This window comes from Cygnus atratus, chromosome 2 (genome assembly GCF_013377495.2).
Source record: "Cygnus atratus isolate AKBS03 ecotype Queensland, Australia chromosome 2, CAtr_DNAZoo_HiC_assembly, whole genome shotgun sequence".
Lineage (NCBI taxonomy): Eukaryota > Metazoa > Chordata > Aves > Anseriformes > Anatidae > Cygnus > Cygnus atratus.
In genome coordinates this window covers 65,313,122-65,335,596 of record NC_066363.1, presented here as the reverse complement: position 1 = coordinate 65,335,596, position 22,475 = coordinate 65,313,122, and the positions used below count along the sequence as shown (strand labels likewise).

The following is a 22,475-nucleotide window of genomic DNA, read 5'->3' as shown; positions in this document are numbered from 1 at the left end:
AGAAATCAACTATATTGAACAAGATTAGTAAACATGTGAATGGAGTGTAATTATATGGCAGGCAGCTTTATGTTAAACAGTGCTTTAAATTAACATGCTTTCTGTCAAAGCAATCATACAGTTGGTATAATTATGTTACTTTTGCTGCAAAATTAACTGAAAAAAGTGTTGCATTCAGATTTCATACTGAAATGGAGGGGAGATATTATGCACATTAGTATTCCAGAATGTTTCTCATTAGAAGAATTTGGCTTCATGGTGAACTTTCTGAGCAGACATTCCAAATTGCAGTCCTTATTAGCCCAATTTGTTATCTATCTAGCCTGGAAGTCACAGCAGTGTTAAAATTATCTCTCCTCTTATTTTTTTTCAGACCTGATTAAGGGCAATCCAAACAAGATCTGGCTAACATTCACAGGTCCGTCACAGAGCGGTGCCAAGCTTGTGAGGGAGTTTGTTTACCAGTGACAAGTTTTAACCATGGACACATCCTCATGTATGTTGTGCAAGAGATGTGAAATGTGTGTAAACAGATTAACACCATTTTCTGATTCATAGCAGTTGTGGATTTATCATGTAAGAGGCAAACATTTCATATTTTCCACCAGTTTTCCATACATCTGATGATAAAATGGCTTCACCAGAAGCTGCAGTGCATTGGAGAAAGGATTTATCACAGCTGCATTTATTTTCCTCTACTTCATGGCTTCAGCATTCGTGGAGAGATTGGCTTGAAAAGGAGCATTCACTTGCCTTTCTGCTTGTAGTCCAGTATTACTATTGAATCTCCTGTTCCAAGGCAGAGGAGAACAGATTGTTAAAAAAAAAAAAAAAGGCACAATACGAAGTCCTTTTATAGATTAAACATGCTGTTGGGCAGACGATGCGAACCTGTCCCCAGCCTGTCAGCAGCCCTGGGGAACTGAACCTGCCTGAGATTAGGAGAAAGGCAGTTTGGACCAGCTGCTAGTGCCTAAAGTGCTGCAAAAGTCAAATGAGCCTGGGATGTCCCTGACAAGTGAAGGATTACTCAGTTTCTGGAGGAATGACTTGCAATCTACCACAGACCACATCCATTGAGAATAATGGTGCTTTGCTAGTGGAAAAAGTATCTGCCACCAAGCAAACCTAGTTTGGTGCAAGAATACATGAAAAGAAAGAAAGCTCGTCTGAAAATGCAGCAGATGCTAAACCCTGCAGCTAGTATGTCTGGAGCTCACATGGCTGGCCAGGATGGCACAGGACTTAATGCCAGCCACAGCTTTCTGAGTCAGAGATCAGATGTGCTGCCATGGGGCACCAAGCGTGGAAAATAACCCAGTATGTTTGGGAACCCATATCATCTGAAACTGTCTCAGCCTTTCTTCTTCCCTGTTGATGACCATTTACTCACAGGGAACCCCCTTTTAAAGGTGCTTTCCTTGTCTGTAGAGCTCAGAGACTCTGAAGCACAGTAAATGCTGTATTTTATTTATCTCCAGCCTGCATTGCATGTGACAATTGAGCTGATATGTAACAAAGTCCCAGCATTTCTTCCCTCCTAAATGATCCTGTATTTTATGCTGACCAGAACAAAGATGGGGGGGGGGGGGGGGGGGGGGGGAGGGAACGACACACAAGAGTAGCCTATTGGGCCAGAGACAGTGTATTAGCAAGCACCTGTTAATGTCGGGCCCCTACTGATGAAAATGTAGGCCATGGGTAGCCACAGCTTCCGCCAATGTGTCCCCCTCCCTCCAGTGGATCATCAGACAAACTTGTCAGCACAGTTAGGACATGCGACAGGTGGTGCAGGTTTCCTTTAAATAGCTGGACTCCTGTGCCAGAGGGGTAATCTGCAGCCCATGGGAGTGACAAATATGAAGGATATAAATATGCCATCACAAGATTGTGGCACAACAACGATGAATGGATGAGGCAAAAGTAAGTATTTGTATGTGGTTTGCAAACTCTGGGCTGTTAAATCCTCTTAAACTTGAATTCTATTCATCACTGGCAATATAGTGATACTGTAGACAAAAACATTATTAGTTTGATGAAAGAAATGAATACGTCCTGGACTGTTATACTTCATTTTTAAAGGCAAGATATAACAAATAAAGATGTATTCCATTAAGGAAGCTCTGTTTAAAAATCCCTGCTGGACTCTAAAGAAGTAAGAGGACTGTAATAATGAAGGGTGGATTCTGTGTCTAAATTGATAATTACCTGTGGAACACGAGCTTTTTAATGTTCATACAAAACCTGCTGTTCTTAAGCCTGTGCTAACACACCAGTAGAATAACTTCTCACCCCACACAGCTACCCTTTGCATCCCCTCATTGCCACCTGGGTTTCTGCAAGCTCAACTCAGTAGCTGCTGGGAAAATGAGAGCGTCAAGAATTTGATCGTGTTACGATTTTACTTTATTTTGCACGGACCCATCTGCCATTATACAGGTTGGGTTTCCCAATAGCTGGCCACTTAGTGTTAAGGGAGCTTGGTTTCACAAGCACATAAGTACAAAAGTAAAACCCAGGGAAAATAGCCAGCTGGCAAAACACATTATGTGGTTCTGTAAAATGCATTTCACACAAAAGTACTTCAAAAGAAGAGGGAAAATATGTTCAAGAAAAGATTGTCCTCTAACTTCAGTTCAGGCTTGAGTGAATACATTTCAGCTTAGTCTTTCCAAGACATTCAAGAGCTCCTAGAAGATCTGGAAGAGCACATCCATCCATGCCCTGAGCATGAGAAATGTTTTACATTTAGGTAAACACTTATTAACACTTTAGGTTTCCTCTTTTTCCTGAGAGCAACTGTTCTTGCTGCACATGCAAACCTCACTGTACTGCCTTATCCACTGCAATACACCAGATTGCCTCCCCTACTTTAGAAATATTTTTAGTACTGGCTGTGCCCTGTCCTTGGTGTTTCTCAGCCAGCTGCTGCCCAAAGCTTTCCATTGCAGAGAAAAGTGATCACCAAGGGTTGGGGTTGGCTGCTGGGACTGCTGGAGCTGCTGTCCCTGATCCGACAGCCAGCCTTCCCTTCTGCCCTGGGGTTCTCACTCAAAGGACGATTTGGGAAGACGTCCTTGGGGATGAACATTTTCTCTGGATCTAGCAGAGACCTTGTGGGTGTAAAACCTTGCAAGTGATTTGCATGGTGTCCCTCAGCAGGCATTTAAATTACTTGCGGAGTGGGAAGCTGTTGCTAGTTGCTCACCTATTGCTCACATTACCCTGCATTTCAAAATATTGAAATGAAGCAGCTGCTGAATGTTTTATCAGGTCTGCTAGACAAAAGGCAAATTAATTCCCTGCAGCTTCAAACACTGGTGCCAGAGAAGAAACCTCATATGAAATTTTGCTCTGTCTGATTTGGAGAACTTTGATCTGAATGTCTCCTGCGGATCTGTTTGTGTCACCAGGAGCAAAACCTGAGGTAAAGCTGCTTTGGTTTGCTTTGCCTTGCTTTTGAGGGTTACAGTTTTGCTGGTCAAAGTAATGTGAGATCAGGTGCCTGCGTGAAGTTTTCTACTCGTGGGGAACAAGAGAAACTGTCACACGGTACATCTTTGGTACTCAGGCCCTGCAGCCAAATTCTTGGCTGAGGTAAATTTATGGCAGTGAAAGAATCAGCCCATTGTTTCCAATTAACCTCTTTGGAGTTTCTGTATTGCTCAACATTGTCTAGTACTCTAGAAACTCTGGGATTTAAAACAAACAAACAAAAAAAAAGTCATTACATGGTACTATTTTCTGTGCCTCTCAGCCTGTGCAGCTGGGTTGCCTTAGTTACCATGAATCCAACTGTGCAAGTGGAGGGGAAGGCGAATGAGAAATAATACGTTTTTAAAACCTCTAATACTATATGAAACAGTTAACCTATAAATAATAAAACAAATTTTGGGTCTGGCATCTTTTGGCTGTTCTGAAAAGGAAAAACAAGGTTATATTATTAAACTGGATTTTCTGCTTTCAGAAATGATACTGCATCTTTTTGGTGGTGCACAGGACATAGCTTTAAAAATTCCTTGCTCAAAGCTGGAAGCTGCCATCCATGGACTCTGCAATAATTTGGAGCTAAATATACCTTTATGGGTGAAAAAAAAATAAACATTTGTAGCTGGTGCTCTTTGTTTCAGCAGAAGTGGTAGTGGCCTGAGGCTACAAAGGAACATGGAGGAGAGTCCTTACAGAGCATAGCACTGTGGGACAAGCTCCATTTGCAGCCTACTGTCCTCCACAGAATACAAGTCCACCAGGAAATCAGGTTTGATGCTCTTGCAGAGCTATTTATTAATCACTTCTTGCCTCCTTGAATAAACACAGCTTATCTCAGTTGCTGTGGGCACAATCTCAGCCAGTTTTATTCCCTTAAGTGGGAAGGAAAAAAAAAGAAGTAGCTGCCCCTGAGCCTTTCCCTTTGGGGCAAAGGGTGGTCACAACAGCCCAGATGGGCTTTGTCCTTTCCCACCACATATATATATATATTTTTTTCTCATGTGTGTGTTTTTTCCACAGGGTTATTTTAACTGTATTATCTTTCCCACTGGGATGGGAAGTTGAGGTGGGAATGAGTAGAATGAAAAAAAGTGTATGGAGGCATTTTTGCTGCGAGAAGAAAGGTATGTTGGAATCGAATCTTCATTCTATTTGCAGCTGTTTTTACTCTGGCAATGCTGAGCAGAAGATTTGTCTCAGTCAGGAATATATTAAGACTTTGGCACACTGTCATTTGGAATGGCTTCCCTCTGGCTGTGTTTCAACACTATTGGGATCTTGTTATCAATACCAGCTTAAGGAAGTGCTGCTTTTCTCCTGGGTGGACACAGCTGGGAAATGGATCAGGAAAATGATCTGAGTTAAAAACAACCCCTGCCTGCAAGAAACAGGCATTTATGGTGGAATAGGAAAGAGTGGGGAGTCGTGGGCAGGAACTCATTGAGATGTTATTGCTCCCAAAGCTCCCAAGTTATCAAACTGCAGGCTCAGATACCATGGAGTGGCCAGATATTGGGGTGCAGCTTGCTGCTTTCTGTATTGGTGTACAGCAAACCTGGGGAATGCCATCGGTCCTGGAGGTAAAGAGCTGAGGATGCATTTAAAGCAACGAGAAAAATACAAGTATGCAGGGAGAGACAGACCCACCACACACAGAGGGCCTCCTCGGATTGTGAGAGCACGTCAGACATCGACAGAGGATATCATGTATGCTGTGCTCATATATATTCTCTGAGGTTACACTAATACTATCACAACTGGGAGTGCTTTTCAGCCTTCCTGTGTGAACAGAAAAGAAAGTTGTGTGTTTGCTCCAGTTTCCTAGAAATCTCTTGAATTATCATCTTTCTTACATGAATATATTTACCTACTCAATTGCTCAAAATGCATCTATTTTTTTACAATTGATTTGATCTCTGTTTGGCACAACTTTTAGCCCAGTCAATTAATACCTTAGGAATCAAATTATTTTTATTTTGATTATCTTCAACGGTTGTACCAGGCACGCTCGAGACTTGAAATTACTAATACTTACTCACTGATGAAAAAAATCCGATACTTAAATGATGTAAGTCCTGATATCTTATATAAGACCTACACTGTGGCGGTGGCTTAATTTTTGATTAAATAGAAAGGGTAAAAATTACTGGTAGTAGTAGTTATTTTTGTGATGCCTCTTAAATCAGAGCTAGTGCAGAATGCTTGCAGATCTGTTTTCAGTTACCAGCAATCTTCATCACATATCATATTTACGCAAGAACAGAATTTGGCCAAAATTTCCAAACATGGGCATGTAGACCGAGTGTCTTATTTGCAAAGGTATGAACCACTGAAGTTATTCAGCACATTTGAAAGTCAATCTGCTGCTTTTAGGTAGCTGAGTATGGACAGTGAGAGACTAGCAACAGACACTCTACTTTGGCTTGACAGGCATGTGAGACTTCACAAAATGGATCAGGCATCAAATGTTCCCTGAGAACAGAGGGAGGTTGTCTTGTTTACTTTCAGAGGTGTTTCTGCAGGGCTTTTTCTTTCATCAGAAATCTAGTTTAAGAAATTGCAAATGTTCACGCATTTGTCCTAAATAAAATACACGCGTTTTCCTGACAGAAACACTTTCATCCTCAAAAACTTAATCTTGCATGAAAAAGAAGAGAGGCAACCAGAAGGGAAAATAATAATAACAATAAAGTCCCACACTTCATCGGTTCTCTTTCCTCTTCCAACTGTCATCCTTCTAAACTACCTATTTTTTTCTGACTGCCCACTTGTCCAAATAGCCTGACTCGTTTTCTTTAAATCATTACTGATTGTACCACTACTGAAGCCAAAGGGAGATGTTCTCAACAGTCTGTTAAAACTTTCCAAAGTGCTGCTTTACCCACAGAGCCGCTGCAGTGCTTTCACTTGGATAGGTTAATGCCTTCTTATAAATTGTTAGTAAACCATTCCCAACTAACATCACATGTTAGTTTTCTGAAAAACACCATGTGATGCAGGTGTAAGAGTTTTAGCCAGTGATGTTTTGCTTCTCTGGACCATTGTTTGAGAACGAATTCAAAATCCAGTGATTATGCTGCTGTGAGGTGCTTCTCAAGCCCTATTAGAGAAAAGTGGCTCACACGTTTGTTTAGTAGGGTTGGGAATCTTTCTCTGGTTAGTTTTGTTTGTTTGTTACTACTCAGGACCAGGCAATCTCAATCACCCAAATGCCACCTCCACCCCCAGTGTACATGGGTCCTCCTCCTCCTCTCCCCACCTGCCCCAGTAATCACAGGAATTCATTGTAGATGATTTTTTTTTTCTTTTTCATACATATAGATGTGAAAAACAAAATTTGGACTGACCCCATATCATACGGTTGAGAAACTCTCCAAAGTTGTAGAAACAGACGATGATGGCAAGGTTACTGATGAAAAAGGCTCCTAGCCCAGCTGGGCTGAAGGAAGCAAAGAGAGGATATACCCACTCTCCCGTTACAAAATAGATCCACAGGACCCTAAACGATGAGAGAAATGACCTTTGGTTAGGACCATTCGGTTAGAAGAACCACTTGTTGATTTCTAACTGCTAAAGGGCTGAGTTATCAAAACAATCTTAATGCAGAGAAAATTAGTTCAGCTGTTGATACATCTCCTCGGCATTTGAGCTATTTGCTGTGAAGCACACTTGAATTGCTGCTAAATTAGATGGGTTTCAGTGCAGCTTGAAATGCACACAATGCTCTGCCATAACCCTGGTGGCATTGGCTGTTACAGCAGTAAAATAACAGTAAAATAGTAAAATACTCGGAAATACAGGTGTGCATTTCTCTATGCTAAGCGAGGCTTATTCAAATAAGCTCTCACATATGTGCTTCCTCTTCAGTTACTGCAGCTTGTCAGTCCCAATCGAGATCTTGAGGGTCTATGGTGACAAAAGTGTGTTTTCTCACTGTCTCTATCCTGCTGCTGTTGAACACTCTTTGGAGAAGTGGGAAGAAATGGCAAAGGAGTCAACAGGGCAAGAATAATTCTCTTTTCTCTTGATCCAAAATTAGGAGAGGACAAACAAGTGGGTGGGAAAGAGATGTACCTGCTTTGCTCTTTTGTTCCAGAGCCATTTACAAGGTATCATTTAGAAGATGGAAAGAAAGAAGAGGATGAGGATGAATATGTTTGCTTTATAGGGCTTCCTTTCTTCTACTTAGGCCCTTTCTTTCTGCCTATTTCTTCTCTCCAAAGGAGTCTTTTAGTAGCTGCCAGTTCACTGACATTAATTTCATTATTTATACCTTTTAAGAGTGGCTGGTGGCAAGTGTCTCAATTTAAGAACATAAAATGGTGTCTAGATATAAACCATAGAAAATTCTATTTCTGTAGATTAAATTATATATATTTGAGTTGAGTACATAAAGAATATTAAAAATATGGCAGGTTTCCAGTGATCACTACAAGGCTGTGTTTCTAGTATACGGCAACACTTTCTTAAAAAGATCCTTTGGGTCAAAAAAGTCCTAAAAGGTTTAATTCTTGATTGGAAAACACACCAGTGGAGTTTGACTTACTTCCCACCCCCATTGTGTGCCTGGGATGGGAATACAACGCCACTCTCTCTGAAGACACCCTGCCTGCCACCTTGCCAGGAGTGTTATGCCTCAAAGTGAAGCGTCCAACTGGCTGACCCACCAGAGTGAAAACGTTTCACCAAAATGAGACACTGGGGAGTGCTAAGGAAAAAAAAAATAATAAAAAAGAAACACACAGCTGAAAGGATGGCTTCTCATTTCTGCCAGTAAAGAAGGAAGGGGTAGGGCATAAAAGTGGCTGGGTTTTACCTTGGCTGTGAAGAGAGATATGTTAATCCCCAGCTAAGGGGTAGATTGGAGAGTTGGAGGGGATTAGTGGCAGAGCTGTCTGGGCTGAGCATGAAAATGTGAGGTGTAGAGACTAATTTTCCTGATTCAAGAGAGGTTCTCTCACCAAAAAAATAGGGCTGCAAAACAATAATAAAAAGAAAAAAGCCTGTGCAAAGGCCAGGAGGAAGCTGAGCAGAAATACCAAAGACCAGGTGCAGATATCAGCAAGTGTTCTTCACCTTGTGGGGTTGCTATTTTCTTAATGCATCTCTCACAGTAAACCAGAGAGTGACAAATGTCTTTGTATAATGAGGAACTAGATTATTTTGGTCTAGTCTGGACAGCTGGAGTGCCTGATAGGAAGAACCTCAACTTGTAAATTTGAACTTAAAAAAATCACTTGACTGTTCAGAAGCACTAAAGCACTTTCAGCTTTCTGATCTGGTGGAAGCTGCGTGTAGCCAGGGTTTTATGTTGGGACATATCTTCAGATTCTTGAGTTTACTTATTTTGACCACAGAATGATTGACAGTTTTTGTTTGTTTGTTTGTTTGTTTGTTTTGCTAAGGATTTCATAAAATGCACCCCACAACTTGCAAATGCATATTGCTTTTCCTTGTGGGTAATCACCTATTAAACATACAAGTATGATTCAGAGGCTTATTATTCTGAACATTTTGTTTCTCCACATTTCTATTTTTTACCAAGATTTTACAGCAATGTCCAGAATTATGGAGAAAATAGATTGAAATAACAGCCTGGGTATAACCAAAGCTATCAAAGTGCTGTAGGACTGAGGGACAGCATATATATACCAAGGGAAGGTGATATGCTAATGGGAGCTCCACCTTTGCTGGAGGGGAGAAAAAAAAATCCCTGAGGAATTATTAAATGGGAAGATCTAAAAAGGAGAAGAAAACATTGGCCACATATGAGTTCTTTGAAACTGTGGTTAATTCAAAATTAAAAGGTTATGAACTGAAAATGGGTATGCAGTGAAGGAAAAATATTTTGATTCCTAACAGAGGTGAAATATGGGCATATTATAAGAAAGCTATCAGTCTCTAGATTCAATGGGATTTTTTTTTCAGGTTTTTGCAGATGATATGCAATCTATAGCGATTTAAGTTTTCTATAGATGGTGTGCAATGTATAATGATTTATATTGCCTCACAATGGTAGCTTGATCTTTTCTCCAAAAACACAGGTACAATTGTGAAGAATAACATTTATTTTATCCTGATCTTCATTACTAAATTGATATTGCTGCTGAAATGGGAAAGGGCATGCTATTGTTACTTCCTTTATAAGATTTAAAATGCCAGTTCTAAAATTTATATACTCTTCATTGCTTTCAGTGTGATGACTCCAGGAGTAATGCATTAGTTAATACAACCAGGTGATGCAAGATCCATCCATGCAAGAATTAATTAACTTGCACAACAGTTCTCTTAGCCCAGATATTCTATGACTGGAAACCACCTTTTCTTTTTGAACTGTACAGGTATTCAAAGCTACAGCGAAGCCTCGCTCAGAGGTAGGCACCTGGTGCAAGGAGTCAACTACTGCTTGATTTCTGACTGCCTGGCAGGGAACTGGCAGTTCTCAGCCCACTGATAGCAGGGAGGAGACAGTGTGATGACAACAGTGACAGCTCAAGATGAGGCTTTTAGAGAGGACTCTGCATTGCTTGTGAAGCATAAGGCACCCACATGGGGCTATTTATTCAGCAGGTTGCAGCACCAAGAATAAAATTTCTACACGTGTTAAGATTTTGGTGCACAGACTGAAAACCTTTTCTATTAGTGGAAATCTTTTGTCTCTGGTTGCAGGGAAAAGGAAGGCAGATGGGAGATTCTTCAATACCTCAGGAGGAGAGAAAGCAACAGCACTGAAATCCTAAGGAGCTTTTATCCAGGTACTGGGGTCCTGGGACACGGGACAAGCACTATAAGGAACCCAGGACGCCTGCAGCACCATGCAACATCAATTCAAAGAAGATATTGCGATGACTCAAATGTGGAGGATGATCAACATCTGATCGTACGGGTTCCACCTGTGCTTGCCTGCACCGCTAACTTTTCCTGGCTGGAAATCTGGGGCAGGAGGGGATTGTCTTGTGAGCATGGCATGCTAGCAGTTTGCTTTTGCATCCATGTATGACCCGCAAGGCCAAGGCAGGACTTTCACTGGGGAGCCAGGAAGGTTGGTAGTCCTGTGGATAATTCAAGCTTACTCCAAGATGTCTGGCAGGATTGACTGAAAAGAACCTAGGGGGACAACACGTGTCTCTCACAATTGTTATCGTATTAGGCTGTGGCCTGGATTAGGATAAATGGCTCCAAACTTGGTTACATAATGTAGTGCTAAAGTCCATTGCTTCCAAAGCTACTCTCACAGGTTTTAAATCTCAAGAGTGTTTATCTGTGACGCTTATTGTCTATTCCAGTTTGTCATTCAGTGCAATGAAGATGCTTTCTAGCTAAATGATGGGCAGAAATGGGAAGGTTGGATCCCCACATAGTTCCAGCTGCTTCTCAGAAAGATTTGTGTGAGGAGAAATCCCTTCTCTACTGACCAGTTATTCTGTGTCCTTCACCCTAGGCCCCAGGTGCTTCCTAAGCTTTGGAAACTGTCTGATAGGACAGCATACCCTGAAACTACACAGATCCGCTCCAGAGCTGAGTCTCCAAGTCGTTGGAAACGTTGGCAGCTTCCTGTAGTTAGATGGGATGGGCCATTCTTCTGGACCCCGGCACTAGAGTGTGGATGCTATGAGCAGGAATGGATGCAAGCCTAGCTCCAGGCCTGTATGACACATAAAGGAGGTGGATGGAGGGCTATGGACAGAGCAGAGGCCCTGTTAGATGTAGTTTAACAGGTTGGAGATAAATTGGTTCATGTCACTGGGAACATAAGATTTTTCCACTGATGGAGTGGGAGGTGGTAGCGGGACAGATGCCTCCTTGGTACCTGTCAGTTTGCACCTGGTTCTGAGTATCGCTTTCTAACTCAAGTTTCTAAATCTAGTCGTGTCCCTGCCAAATACCAAACTGAGTGACTGCTATTCCTCCTCTGCTCCCATGACTCCTGGACCTTTGAGATTTGGTGGTTTTGCAGTAGGTAAGACAACAAGCAGGGGTAAATTTGGTGCTACTGGTAGAGATGAAAGGAGAACTCCAGCCCAGCAGAAATAACTCAAAGTGCCCTGCAGTTTACGGCAGTTTAGCTGCCTTTCTAAAGAGACCCCAGAAGAGCAGGAGATACAAAGTGTGGTCTCAGGACCTGTATTGAGTTTGAAGAAACCTGCTCTGCCTGTGTCTGGGAATAGTTTTCATGGATCTCACCTGTTTTTAAATGACTTACCCACAGACCAGACTATTGTCTACCGTGTGTGAGAGGGAACTTAGTCTAAGTACAGAGTTTGGCCTTGTTTTCAAAGCAGATTACTCAAAGAAAATGTTTTAACATATGTAATTCTTACCAACTGATATAAAGAAAAGCAGTACATCCTAATAGGATCAGTCCGTTCTTCTTTGCTGGGTAGTGATGTGGTGTGGCAAGGATTTCCAGGAGAGCAACTGGCAATATTGCCGTGTGCTGAGGAGAAAAGAGAGTCTGTCACAGACTGGTCACAATGCCTCATGCTCATTCATTGCTGCTCACAAAGCTCAAGAGCCAGCATGTGGGCAAAGGGGTGTTTAACAATACTGAGTGTAGTTGCATACATATACACTTACTTCATTTTTCATAGCAAAGAAGTACCCCTACAGTAACGAGCACTGAAATTTTCTTGTTAGTATGCTGTAAAAGGTGTTGTAATGAGGTCCACCCATAGGAAGATCTGTGTTATTTTGTAATAGGTGATCTTTCCTTTACATTTAATAATGCAATAAAGCTTTTGGTAACTCCCATTAGAGTACAAAGAATGTTGAAGTCCATTGTTATGTGCATTTGAGGATGACAGAGGTCTTGTTCTTGAACTCATTAAGCAATTGCTGAATTGCCTTTATGTTTTCTTCAGGTCATTACTGTATTTTATATGTTATCATTTACTCTACTGCAAATATAGTGTTGTTCTGCTCTTTGTAAACTGAAAAATGTGGTGATAAAGGACAGAGAACTTAAGTTAGCTGTAATTCAAGATGATTAAGGATCCTCAAGAAGCTTAACCAAGAGTCAGTAAAGAGTCAGCTTGCTGGAGGACCTTTTTTGTTTTGTTTTGTTTTGTTTTCTTTTGTCAGAGTTTGAATTGTATTAAATAGCATCAGCGTCAAGGCCCTTTATGAAGGTAACTATTGGAGCAAGGAGGATTTTTGACAGAAACTGTTTTGTGTTTTGACTGTTTTGTGGTTGGGGAGCTGCCTCCAGGAGGATGCTCCTCACCTGTACACCCATGGAGAGGATGGGGCACAGCACAACTCCTTATGGGCTTGGATGTCAAATGGGCAAAGTGGGGCTCTGGATATGCTAATGTCTCACCTTGTTGGCTGATTTGTGGCAACTTCAGAAAATAATTTGTCAGGATGAAATTTCCCTGCTAAAACCTTGTAAATTTCACTGTGCAAACAAACAATAGTTATAAATCTCAATACCTAGGACAGATGGAGTAAACAATGTTGGGAAACAACACAGAAAAAAACAGTCAATGAGGTACAATGAGAGGAAACTATTGCAGAGGTTGTTGATTTTCAATTAAAATGCTCATAATTAAGCAAATGGTTTCATGGGTAGATGATAGGGGGAAGGGAACAGGACAGCAGAAAAAGATACATAGGCTTTAAAAAAAACACACAAACAAACATGAAACTAATGATTTTTTGTTTCTCCCTTAAAAACCCAACCTGCTGTGTGTATGATATGAAGTTTCCTCTTGTCTAAAGGGAATGGTTCTACTACCTTCAAGGTATATATTTGTCAGAAACTGTGCTGAGTATGTGATATGGTAGCATGGTGTCAAAGTTTTATTGCTGTGTATTTATAGTATGAGATGCCAAAAATACACATGAAATTCTTTACATGTACATCAATATTTAAATGCATGCATAAAAACATTTATATTTCTAAACATTTTTATTTCTAAACATTCTTATTTCTTTAAGAGGTGGGCATCAGTCTTTTCTGTCACTGCCAAGCAACAGCTTACTGGAAGCTGTACGTCCTCCCCCAACACACTCCCAAGAGTTGTTTTTCGTGCGTGGCTGTCCCATTACCAAAACCCTTCCATCTCAGTTATCATTTCTCAGAGAAAAGAAAGTATTTATTTCACGTTCCCGTTTCTATCACTTACTGGCACTGAAATTTTTTTTCTGTTCTGTTTCACAAAGATATTCTTCCGCTCTACAACCCTGTTGGCTGATAGGATATGTCTAGTTGTCTCAGTACAAGAGATTCCTTCATTAATTTAACCAGAAAAATGCCTCACAGTCTTTTTTCATATATAATACTTGTAACTGTCTTCTACTCCAAAATCTATGTATTAGACTGCTTTTAGAATATTAATAATAATTGTTTGATTGTTTTGTTTTGTTTTCCTATAGGTGAGCAATAGTTTATCTTCAAACAAAACTACCCATGGAAGACAGCAATGATAGAAAACCTCTGCTCTATCCTCACAATTACGCTTTAGCTGTTTACAGTGGATTTGTCCATTATGCAAAGTGGATATAAGTCCTGGTTTTCATCTGACATGAAATAGCCTACAAAATTCCTTTGGGAAACATAAAATGTCCTTGCTAGTCATTTAATTTAAACACTTTTAACAACTCTAAGCTGGTTGCTCCAGCTGTATTAGTGGTGTACTAAGAAGAATTTAGCAAGAGTGACCTGGTGAAATAATCTTTTGTTGAAGCAAACAGTTTTCAGGTGGGGGTTGTTTTATATACTTAAGTCCTTGGTTTGAGTCTTTTTGTCCTCAGAGTGAATACTAAATAAGTACAGGTCACTTTAATAGAAAAAGCACTTGGCACACTGGGACGGTATTAACAGGAATATTGTGTGTAAGATCTGGGAAGTAACTATTCTACTCTACTTGACATTGATGAGGTTTTGGCTGGCACTCTGCCTATGATTTAGGACACACCATTTTGACAGATGCAGATAATTTGGAGCACACCCAGAGAGAGACCAGCACAAACAGCAGGAAAACATGAACAAGAAAGCAGTCCAAAGACAGCAGTAGAAATCATGACTGAATGCATTGTTGCATCTAGAGAGAAAAGTAAAATGAGAGAGGAGTCAGATGAGGGCTCAAGGCACCCTGCAGCAGCACATTAACAACATGTAGGCAGCAGTGCAGTGCTTTCTGATATGGTCACAGTGAGCAATAAGCTGGGGGTGGTGAGGGGAAGCCCACTACACTAACATACGCATTGGCACCACAGATGGTGAGGAAACCAGTAGTGGTTGTGAAAGATGGTTGGGAGCTCTGCTCAGGGGCCTGTAAATCAAAAGGTTTGAAAGTCACTGGTAAAGCTGAAAGTGCATGTGCTTTTGGAAATGGCCAGGAGTTTAGTGGTGAGGTGCCGGTTCAAATTTCTGCTCTTTGTGATTCACAAAGGCTGAAGCCGAGCTTCCCACTCACTGGAAGAGTACTGCCACCTCCGAGAGCAACAGCACTGTTCAGGCATGGGGCTGCCTGCCTCTTGGTTTGTGAACAGTTTCTTATAGGTCTTGGATCTACCCTGATGTGGAAAAAGAAAAAGGAGAAAAAGAAAAAGAAATGAATTTGTTGTGGTGTAGGAAAGCTGTTTTCCTCCCAAGTCTAACTATGACACTGGCACACAATTTATTAATGTAAGTGCTGTGTCTTCTGTACAAATAATTGTACATTCCTAAAAATATTTTGCTATATATTAAACCATCTTTATTTATCAATATATTTTTTAGCTTTTTACTGGTTAGAGAATGCACTGTATGTATGAACTAGGTAAACTCTTTCTAGGGCCATTTGAAATTGCCATACAAATAACTTCTCAAGACAGATTGTTCTCAGTTACTTCATGCACACCCAGATTGAAAATGTTTTGGTTTAATATTTTGCTTTTTGGATATCAAGTTTCTTTTTCTTTACACATACAACCCAGAAACCAATTATAGATCCATAAAACGTCCTGGAAAAATCTTCCCTTACATTTTTGTTATGCTAGTGTCTGATGGTGATGTCATATATTTCTGCCAAGGCAAGTTTGTCCATTAGTGGCAAAATCACAGTGGAATTTCTACTGAAACAAGTATGTTTACAAGAACAGATGAGTTCCTCATGATACATATTTATACAGCAGATATCAGAGGAATGCATGGTTTGCTACTGAGTGTGGAGCTTGCCCTTTGCCTACGACACGTGGTTAGCTTTCCAAATGACTTCCCTCTCATAGCCGACAGATGTTGGTTTTGACAGCATCATTAGTGATAGATGATGTATCATAGCTAATCTTATCTGCTGAAAGGCTTTAAAGACTTCTCACATCTTCATCAAAAAGATGTATTTTTTTCTCTGTCATTATTTTTGCCATAGGTCTCTAGTTCATGGTTCATTAAACAAGCTTTCAACCCTTTTTTGAGTATGCTTTGTATTGTTAAACTGATATTTGACTAAAGAGTGCATTATTTGTATGGGGCCAAATTCAAACACAGAGTCTTGCTTCTTGCTTTAAAAAAAAAAATCATTAAGCTCAGATTGACGCAGATCAAAATATTGGCAAAAATTGCTGGAAACAGTGACTTACTTTTTATTTCAATTAACAGTTTCTCTGTTTCACATATAAACAGTGAAACTGTCAAAAATAATTATCACAGAGGGAGAAAAAAATATTTCACTGCAAGATAAGGAAAACTGGGTAAAACGATGGTTGTGTGCACTGTTCTGGCTATCAATGAACTGAATAATAGAGCCTTTTTTTTCTCTTGGTAGGAAACCTGTTAGTACTTATTTTTCTGTTCTTTTAAATATTAATATACTTACTTGTCTAATAGCCTCTGCTTGTTGAGAAGAGCTTTTAGCTTACAAATTTTGTGGGAATAGAAACATTTTCAATGGCATTTTTTTATTTGTATAGTGGAAAGATGAAGATTATGGGACTTTAAAAATTACCATTTTGTTAACTAATCAGATTTATCATCTGAATCCTTTTTGCTATCTTTTGACTGAAAAATCCTCTGTGGTTCTTTTTGTCACCTATGATTTTCAGCTTGGGTTTGGCTTCTTTGCTCTTATTCTGACAAACTCAGGTAAATTTGAATTAATTATAAAATTGTGAAATTATTCACGTTTCTCATGAACTTTGGCATATGAGTACAGGGAAAAAAAGTTTCTTGAATGTATGCCAAACTGCATCTGAAATATTGGCATGTTAATTCATCTCCTGCAGAGAAGGATGAAATTAGAACATTCTCCTGTTCCTCTCTTTTTTGTTCCCTACCCTATGTTGTAAGTTGTTTCCTAGGATACATTTCAGGTTCATGCATTTAAACCGAGATAAACAGACCTCTCTGGATATTATTTCCGCTGTTGGGTGAGACCACATGGAATTTTTACTTCCCATACTTATTATTTTGAGTAATTTGCCTGTTTATTCAATGTTATATACTTGTTTTGTTGTTGAGAATATAAGTAAAAGCAAGTTTCCTAGGGCCAAGAAGACAGGGTTGGGTAGAGCTTTGTTCAGCTGCAGACTCTAGTCTATGCTGAGTTTTAATCACATGAATAATCTCCCCAGAGCTGCTGAGATCACTTGTATGCCTAACACATGCATTTCAGTTTGACTCAGTTTGACCCTGTTTGACTCCAGAGTCAAGGAAATGATGCCATGATTGACCATAGTTTTTTGTTTCTCATTTGTCTGCATTTACATACCCTCCGTGTCTGCTTTCCATTAATATGTGAGATTTTAGCAGGGGATTTTTCACAAACAGTTACCACTGGCCAAACTAAACTTCACTGGGCACAGTCAGACACCATCAAGTGCTTTTGAAAAATTGCCCATCTTTTTCAGACAAATTCTCCACAGAGCCTGTGTGCTGAAAAACTCTTATGGTAGATACCCATGTTTGTATCTTCTCCACATGTCACTGCCAGTAAAAAGCAGAAACCCGCTTCAATGTGGTATTCTGAGATGCAAAAATCCAGTGTTCACTGATCTACTTTTGAAGTGTTTTACTCAGTTGTTCAGCTCATTTTTGGGAAAATTCCTATTGTCTCTTAAAATTTCCTTGGGTTATTATTATTTTTTTTAATAAATATTTACAGTATGTTATCTGAAAATCATAAAACTAAATGGCTTACTGACACCATAGCTTCTATCTACTTTTATACTCCTCATAATTTTCTGGATCCCTGCATGCTGTCACCCTTCTTGGCTTCATCTTGGGGTAAATCCCCTCTTTTGATTTATTTTGCTATTAAACTGTCTTCATTCAAATGCCTCCTTTAAAATTTTATTTTGTGGTTTGTCCTTATGCATTTTTTTCTTCCTCTCTAAACCTCTCCTTCTTCTTTAGGGCGTGAGGGGTTTAAGCAGCATTGTTCACTTATTTATTTAAAAGGTACATTGTTTTGATTAAAATACTTAGCTATATAACTACTCTTCTCTCAGAGAAAAGCTGTCTCTATCACCTTTCTCTTATATTCTCAGACATCAGTGCATGTTCAGGAAATCACAAATTATTCAAAATTTTATAGATGGAGCAGGCTGTACAAGGAGCCCCATTACTGAGCAGGTGTGGTACCAAATTGGTTGGGAAGCTATTGCTCTATTTAAGTCCTGCAGCGCTCCACCAAACTTTCAGCTACTACTTGTGTCTGCCCTTTCCAATTCCACTTATGCTTGTATGTCTTAAAGGCATTATTTCTTCTGTGTTTTCATAGACGTGTAGGTAGTTTGGGAGTGTGATTGGGAAAACAGATGAAACATCAGAGCAACTGTACGATCAAAAGTATAGTGAGATCAGAGGTAACATTTCCTGCATGCATGTATGCATTTCTGTAAAGAAAGTCCTGGCTGAATATCTGAATACTTACTAACAAATGTTTTGTATCGGTGTAAAAGACAGAATTTTAATTGCATTTCTCCCTGGCGTTAGATGCATAGTCTAGGAAGCTGAGGTTGCACTGCAGGTGGAAGCTGACATGGGACTGGAATGACACATCCTTCGCTGCGGAATACTTTTCTCCAGTTGTTCCTTCACAGAGTGGGTTATGGGGACAGCACCTGTGTGTGCTGGGGTAGCAGCAGCCAGGGAGGATTCCCTGCCATAATATTTGTCTGTGAAACATATATTTCCTCCCTGAGGAAATGGGCTTATGTCAACAAAAATGGAAACTTCAAAAAACATATGTAGTGCTGGGAAAAGCTAAGTATCTTTGCATTTAAAGTATATGGGGTGATTAATTTAATGTGCCATATCCCTCACACGCACATTCTTTTTCTTTGCCAAAAGCTGAATATAATTGGAAACTTATGAATGTCCATAGTTGCCAGACAGCTTAAATTTGAGATACTGTGAAATACAAACAAATGGAAATGTTTCTCTCTTGTGTAAATATATAAGAATTATTAAGAGTTAAATACTGTTGTATAAAGAATTATTTGAGGTGGTCATAGGTGAAACTGTTCTTGTGTACATGCTTCAAGCAGGAGTCTGGTTGGAGTGGCCTGGACAAACAGGTTTTGCTCTATGCATCGATTTTGCACCCCTTTGGCTGGTTAGTGTTGCAGCAGCTTTCCAATGCAGTTATAGAAAGATATAATCCTTCATATAGGTGCCCTCATATATGAATAGGAGTGATTTGTATTCATACAACTTGTTTGCTTTTCTAGGTGGAGGTAAACCATACTGATACAACACCACATTTCTGTTGATGCAGTTGTGTCCACACTAGAAAGGCAATGGAAAAGGAAAAGCTAGATGGATATCAGAAAAGCAGCTTGTAGATTCCAAAAAGCTCCAAGATGAGGAAACGCATGGCACGTCTTGCTGGTGTTACTGTCAGGGCATCAGTGCCTTGCTTCAGTGAAGGTCAATTATACTTATCCACACAGGTTTTTCTTTGACTGTCCTGCTTCTTTTTTTTTTTTTCTTTCTTTTTTTTTTTTTTTTTTTAACTTTCAGGTACTGCTTAGCTACTCTTCATCAGGGCAAAGTGCCCAGATGCTTAAGAGGCTCAGACAATACTGCTTCTGTTGTCTTCTTTGCTGAAAGGTAAGTCATTTTTCTTCTTTGCCTCTATTTGCCTTTGCTTCTTTTTTATTCTTAGCTATTTAGTTTACTAGATCTTCAAGACAGGAATTGTTCATAATTATGTGTCAATAAAGTGCCTAGGACACTAAAATGGTGTGTTTTTTTTTTTTTTCAAGTAGAGGGGGTAGTATGGCTACAGAATAACGTGGGAAAAAAAAAAAAAAAAACCTTAGCTATGGCCTAAAAATAAAGGAAAATATAGTTTTTACAAGAAAATATGCATTTTACAGGAATTGTGCCTTGCAGACAGAAAATACAAACCTCGTTTATGAAAAGACAATTATGCCATTACCATTCTTGTGTATGCATCTGGGCGTTAACGTTGACATGTATCTTTTCTTTTGCTATAGATTAAAATGCTTTGAGCGATCTCTTCTGATCCGCCATTGCTCGTTTTTGTTCAGCATTCAATCTTGTCAGCCCCTTCAAAATGTAGTATTCCCCTCTATTGCCATTAAGTTGAATAATACATGAATATGATTTTATCCAAGCCACCTCCAGCAGTTAGTGTCCTTCTGGAGAGTATCCAGATGTTGCTTGAAAAGAAATGACTAGGAAAGATAAACAATTTTGCTTGACAAATGTGCCAGTGCACCTTTGTCTCAGCCATCTCAGCCATTCAAAAAAATATATTATTGTGTTGGAGACATAAGTAGGTTTTTTTCGTTGGTTTTTTTTTTTTTTCCTTCATCTGTGAATCTTAAAGTTTTGTATAAAGACAGCAAAACATAATTATCCCAGACAAGCAGAAAAGGAAACTGAGACACAACCTTTGTGGTAAACTCAGTAGAAAGGCAACAAGAGAAACCTAGGTATCTGCTCCTTTCAGCATTAGCCATCCTCTCTGCAGAACAGGGAATGTTTCAATTGAGGCTGCAAAAACATGCCTGAAATGTGATACGCTGGATGACTCTGGACTACCTGGTGGGCAATGACAGCTTCCTACTTTGAGAGCAGCGAATGTGAGAAAAATAAGTGGCTAGTTCATTTTTGGAAGGAAAGTGCTGAAGCATCACTGTGAACTCAAGAGCTTCATATTCCTGAAGTGTTTTTTTATGCTTATTTTTTAGTTTTACTCTTTGGTTGCATAACAACATATGCTTTCCCTATTTAGAATGTTAAAATAGACCAAGATAAAAAAAATTACTCCCACTGCAAATGATATGGCACTGACGTATATTGCTGATACACTGGTGTTTTTTCCACCAAAGCCAGATAGCTGCTGCCTCAATCTGCTATGAAATGTCTGTAATCTCAGAAACATAAAGCATAGCAATGTGCAAGAAAATGAACCCCCCCAAAAAAGACATCTGCCTGGCAATCAATACTTGGAGATTGTCCCTTAGAGTGTCAGTAGCTCCCCATATCTTCGCAGTGAATATTTTGGATTGGAAGAAAGAAATACCTCAGCTAAGACTGAAGACTTGAATGCTGTTGGGCTGGAAAGAAAGCTTTCTGCAATGCTAGAAGAAAGCTTCATTCTAAAGTGCACTAAAGATTTATTTTCAAATCTTTATCATAGCATTAGTAGAAGATTTGCCTTCAACAAAACCAGCTTTGCTACCCAGCAGTGAGGAGGAGGTGGTAGGACTACCAAATACTTTCATGGGACTGAGCAGGTTATTTCTGAGTGGCTGGTTGGTGCTGTGGCTGCACCCTGACCCTTGCTTCAGAGCCGTGCAGCATAGCATGTTATAGCCTGGTAAGCTAGTGTACAGGTGATTTCTAAGGTGCTCTGCTGTGGAAAAGTGTCCCAAAACATACGGATAGTCCATGCAGATAACAGTCTGAACTCATGGCAGGTATCTTGCACTCAATAGCTACTGGAAGGAAAATTTCCCACACAGGAACTGTCAAGCGCAATGTATGCAGTGTATTAAGAGCTTTAGAAATAAAATACTAGGTTGTGATAGAGGTTTGCTTTATGTGAAGTTTCTCTCATCAAAATAATTTTGAGGAAGAATTGTTTTCCTTTTTTAACACCTGTTTTTGACATTTCTGAAATGGAAAAGCTTTTTGTTGTTGTCAAAATGACTCTTATGAAATGTAGATGTAGGTAGGGTAAGAAGGAAGTTATAATGAATACATTTTAGGAGTTTCTCTGAATACTTCTTCCTCGTGAAATTAAAATGTAAGTTCTAACACCTCCTAACCTTCCCATGTCATAAACAAATGTGGAAACGGAAAGGGCAAATTCTCAGCTGTGCACCAGGGTTAAACAAAAAGCAAAGCCCATCTCCTCTCATTGCTATCCTGTGCCCTCCCCTTCCCCAGTTCATCTTCTGCTGTGAAGATTTTAAACTTTGACCAGTCACCGATATCAAACTCTGGACCTGAAAACAGTGTGATATTGAGGGCAAAAAGAATCTTTTCTGGGGGATGATGGTTTTAAGAAGGAGCAGTGCCTTTTTGCATCTGTTTGGAGGTTTGGATTGCTTAAGAGCCCCAGTGGAGATGTGTTGGTGGGCAGAGAGCAGGTGATAAGGTTAAAAGTGCACAATGACTGCTGTTTATCACCTGGATATCATACCTATGTGTTTTTGGATTCCAAAATAAGCTTATCTCAATCAAAGGTCTGTTGAAGACTTTTAACAAGTTTACCTTTCGAATGCCTTGGGAACTGCTGCAGTGGGTTGCAAAGTGTTGTACTTAAGAAATGAAATCTGGAGGGAAATAAGACTGGGACTTCTGTGTGCTTATTTCATACTTTCTGGCTCCTCTGATTCAGTCTAGCACTGAACCTCTCCCTTCTCTCCCCCTTCCCGTTAGACTTATGAAGCCTCCCTGACCTTACAATCCACCCACAGTTTCCATGTTACTGTCATCCTTCTTACACTTGACTGATGAGAAATATGTGATTATTCAACACATCATAAAAACAGCCAGAGCAAATGAAGGAGAAATCTGGAAA

The 22,475-nt window shown here is 39.8% G+C and overlaps 1 protein-coding gene across 1 annotated transcript in view; it reads right to left on the bottom strand.

Annotated features, from left to right (window-relative positions):
* Positions 1-269: 269 nt before the first annotated feature.
* The window catches only part of ADTRP (androgen dependent TFPI regulating protein), a 31,396-nt gene continuing 9,190 nt past the window's right edge, over positions 270-22,475 (bottom strand). Inside the window, exons 4-6 of the mRNA XM_035552559.2 lie at positions 11,811-11,926; positions 6,837-6,988; positions 270-789 (exon numbers count right to left, since the gene is read on the bottom strand). Coding sequence (XP_035408452.2) covers positions 746-789; positions 6,837-6,988; positions 11,811-11,926 — 312 coding nt within the window. The 3' untranslated portion in view covers positions 270-745. The remainder of the gene's footprint in view (positions 790-6,836; positions 6,989-11,810; positions 11,927-22,475) is intronic.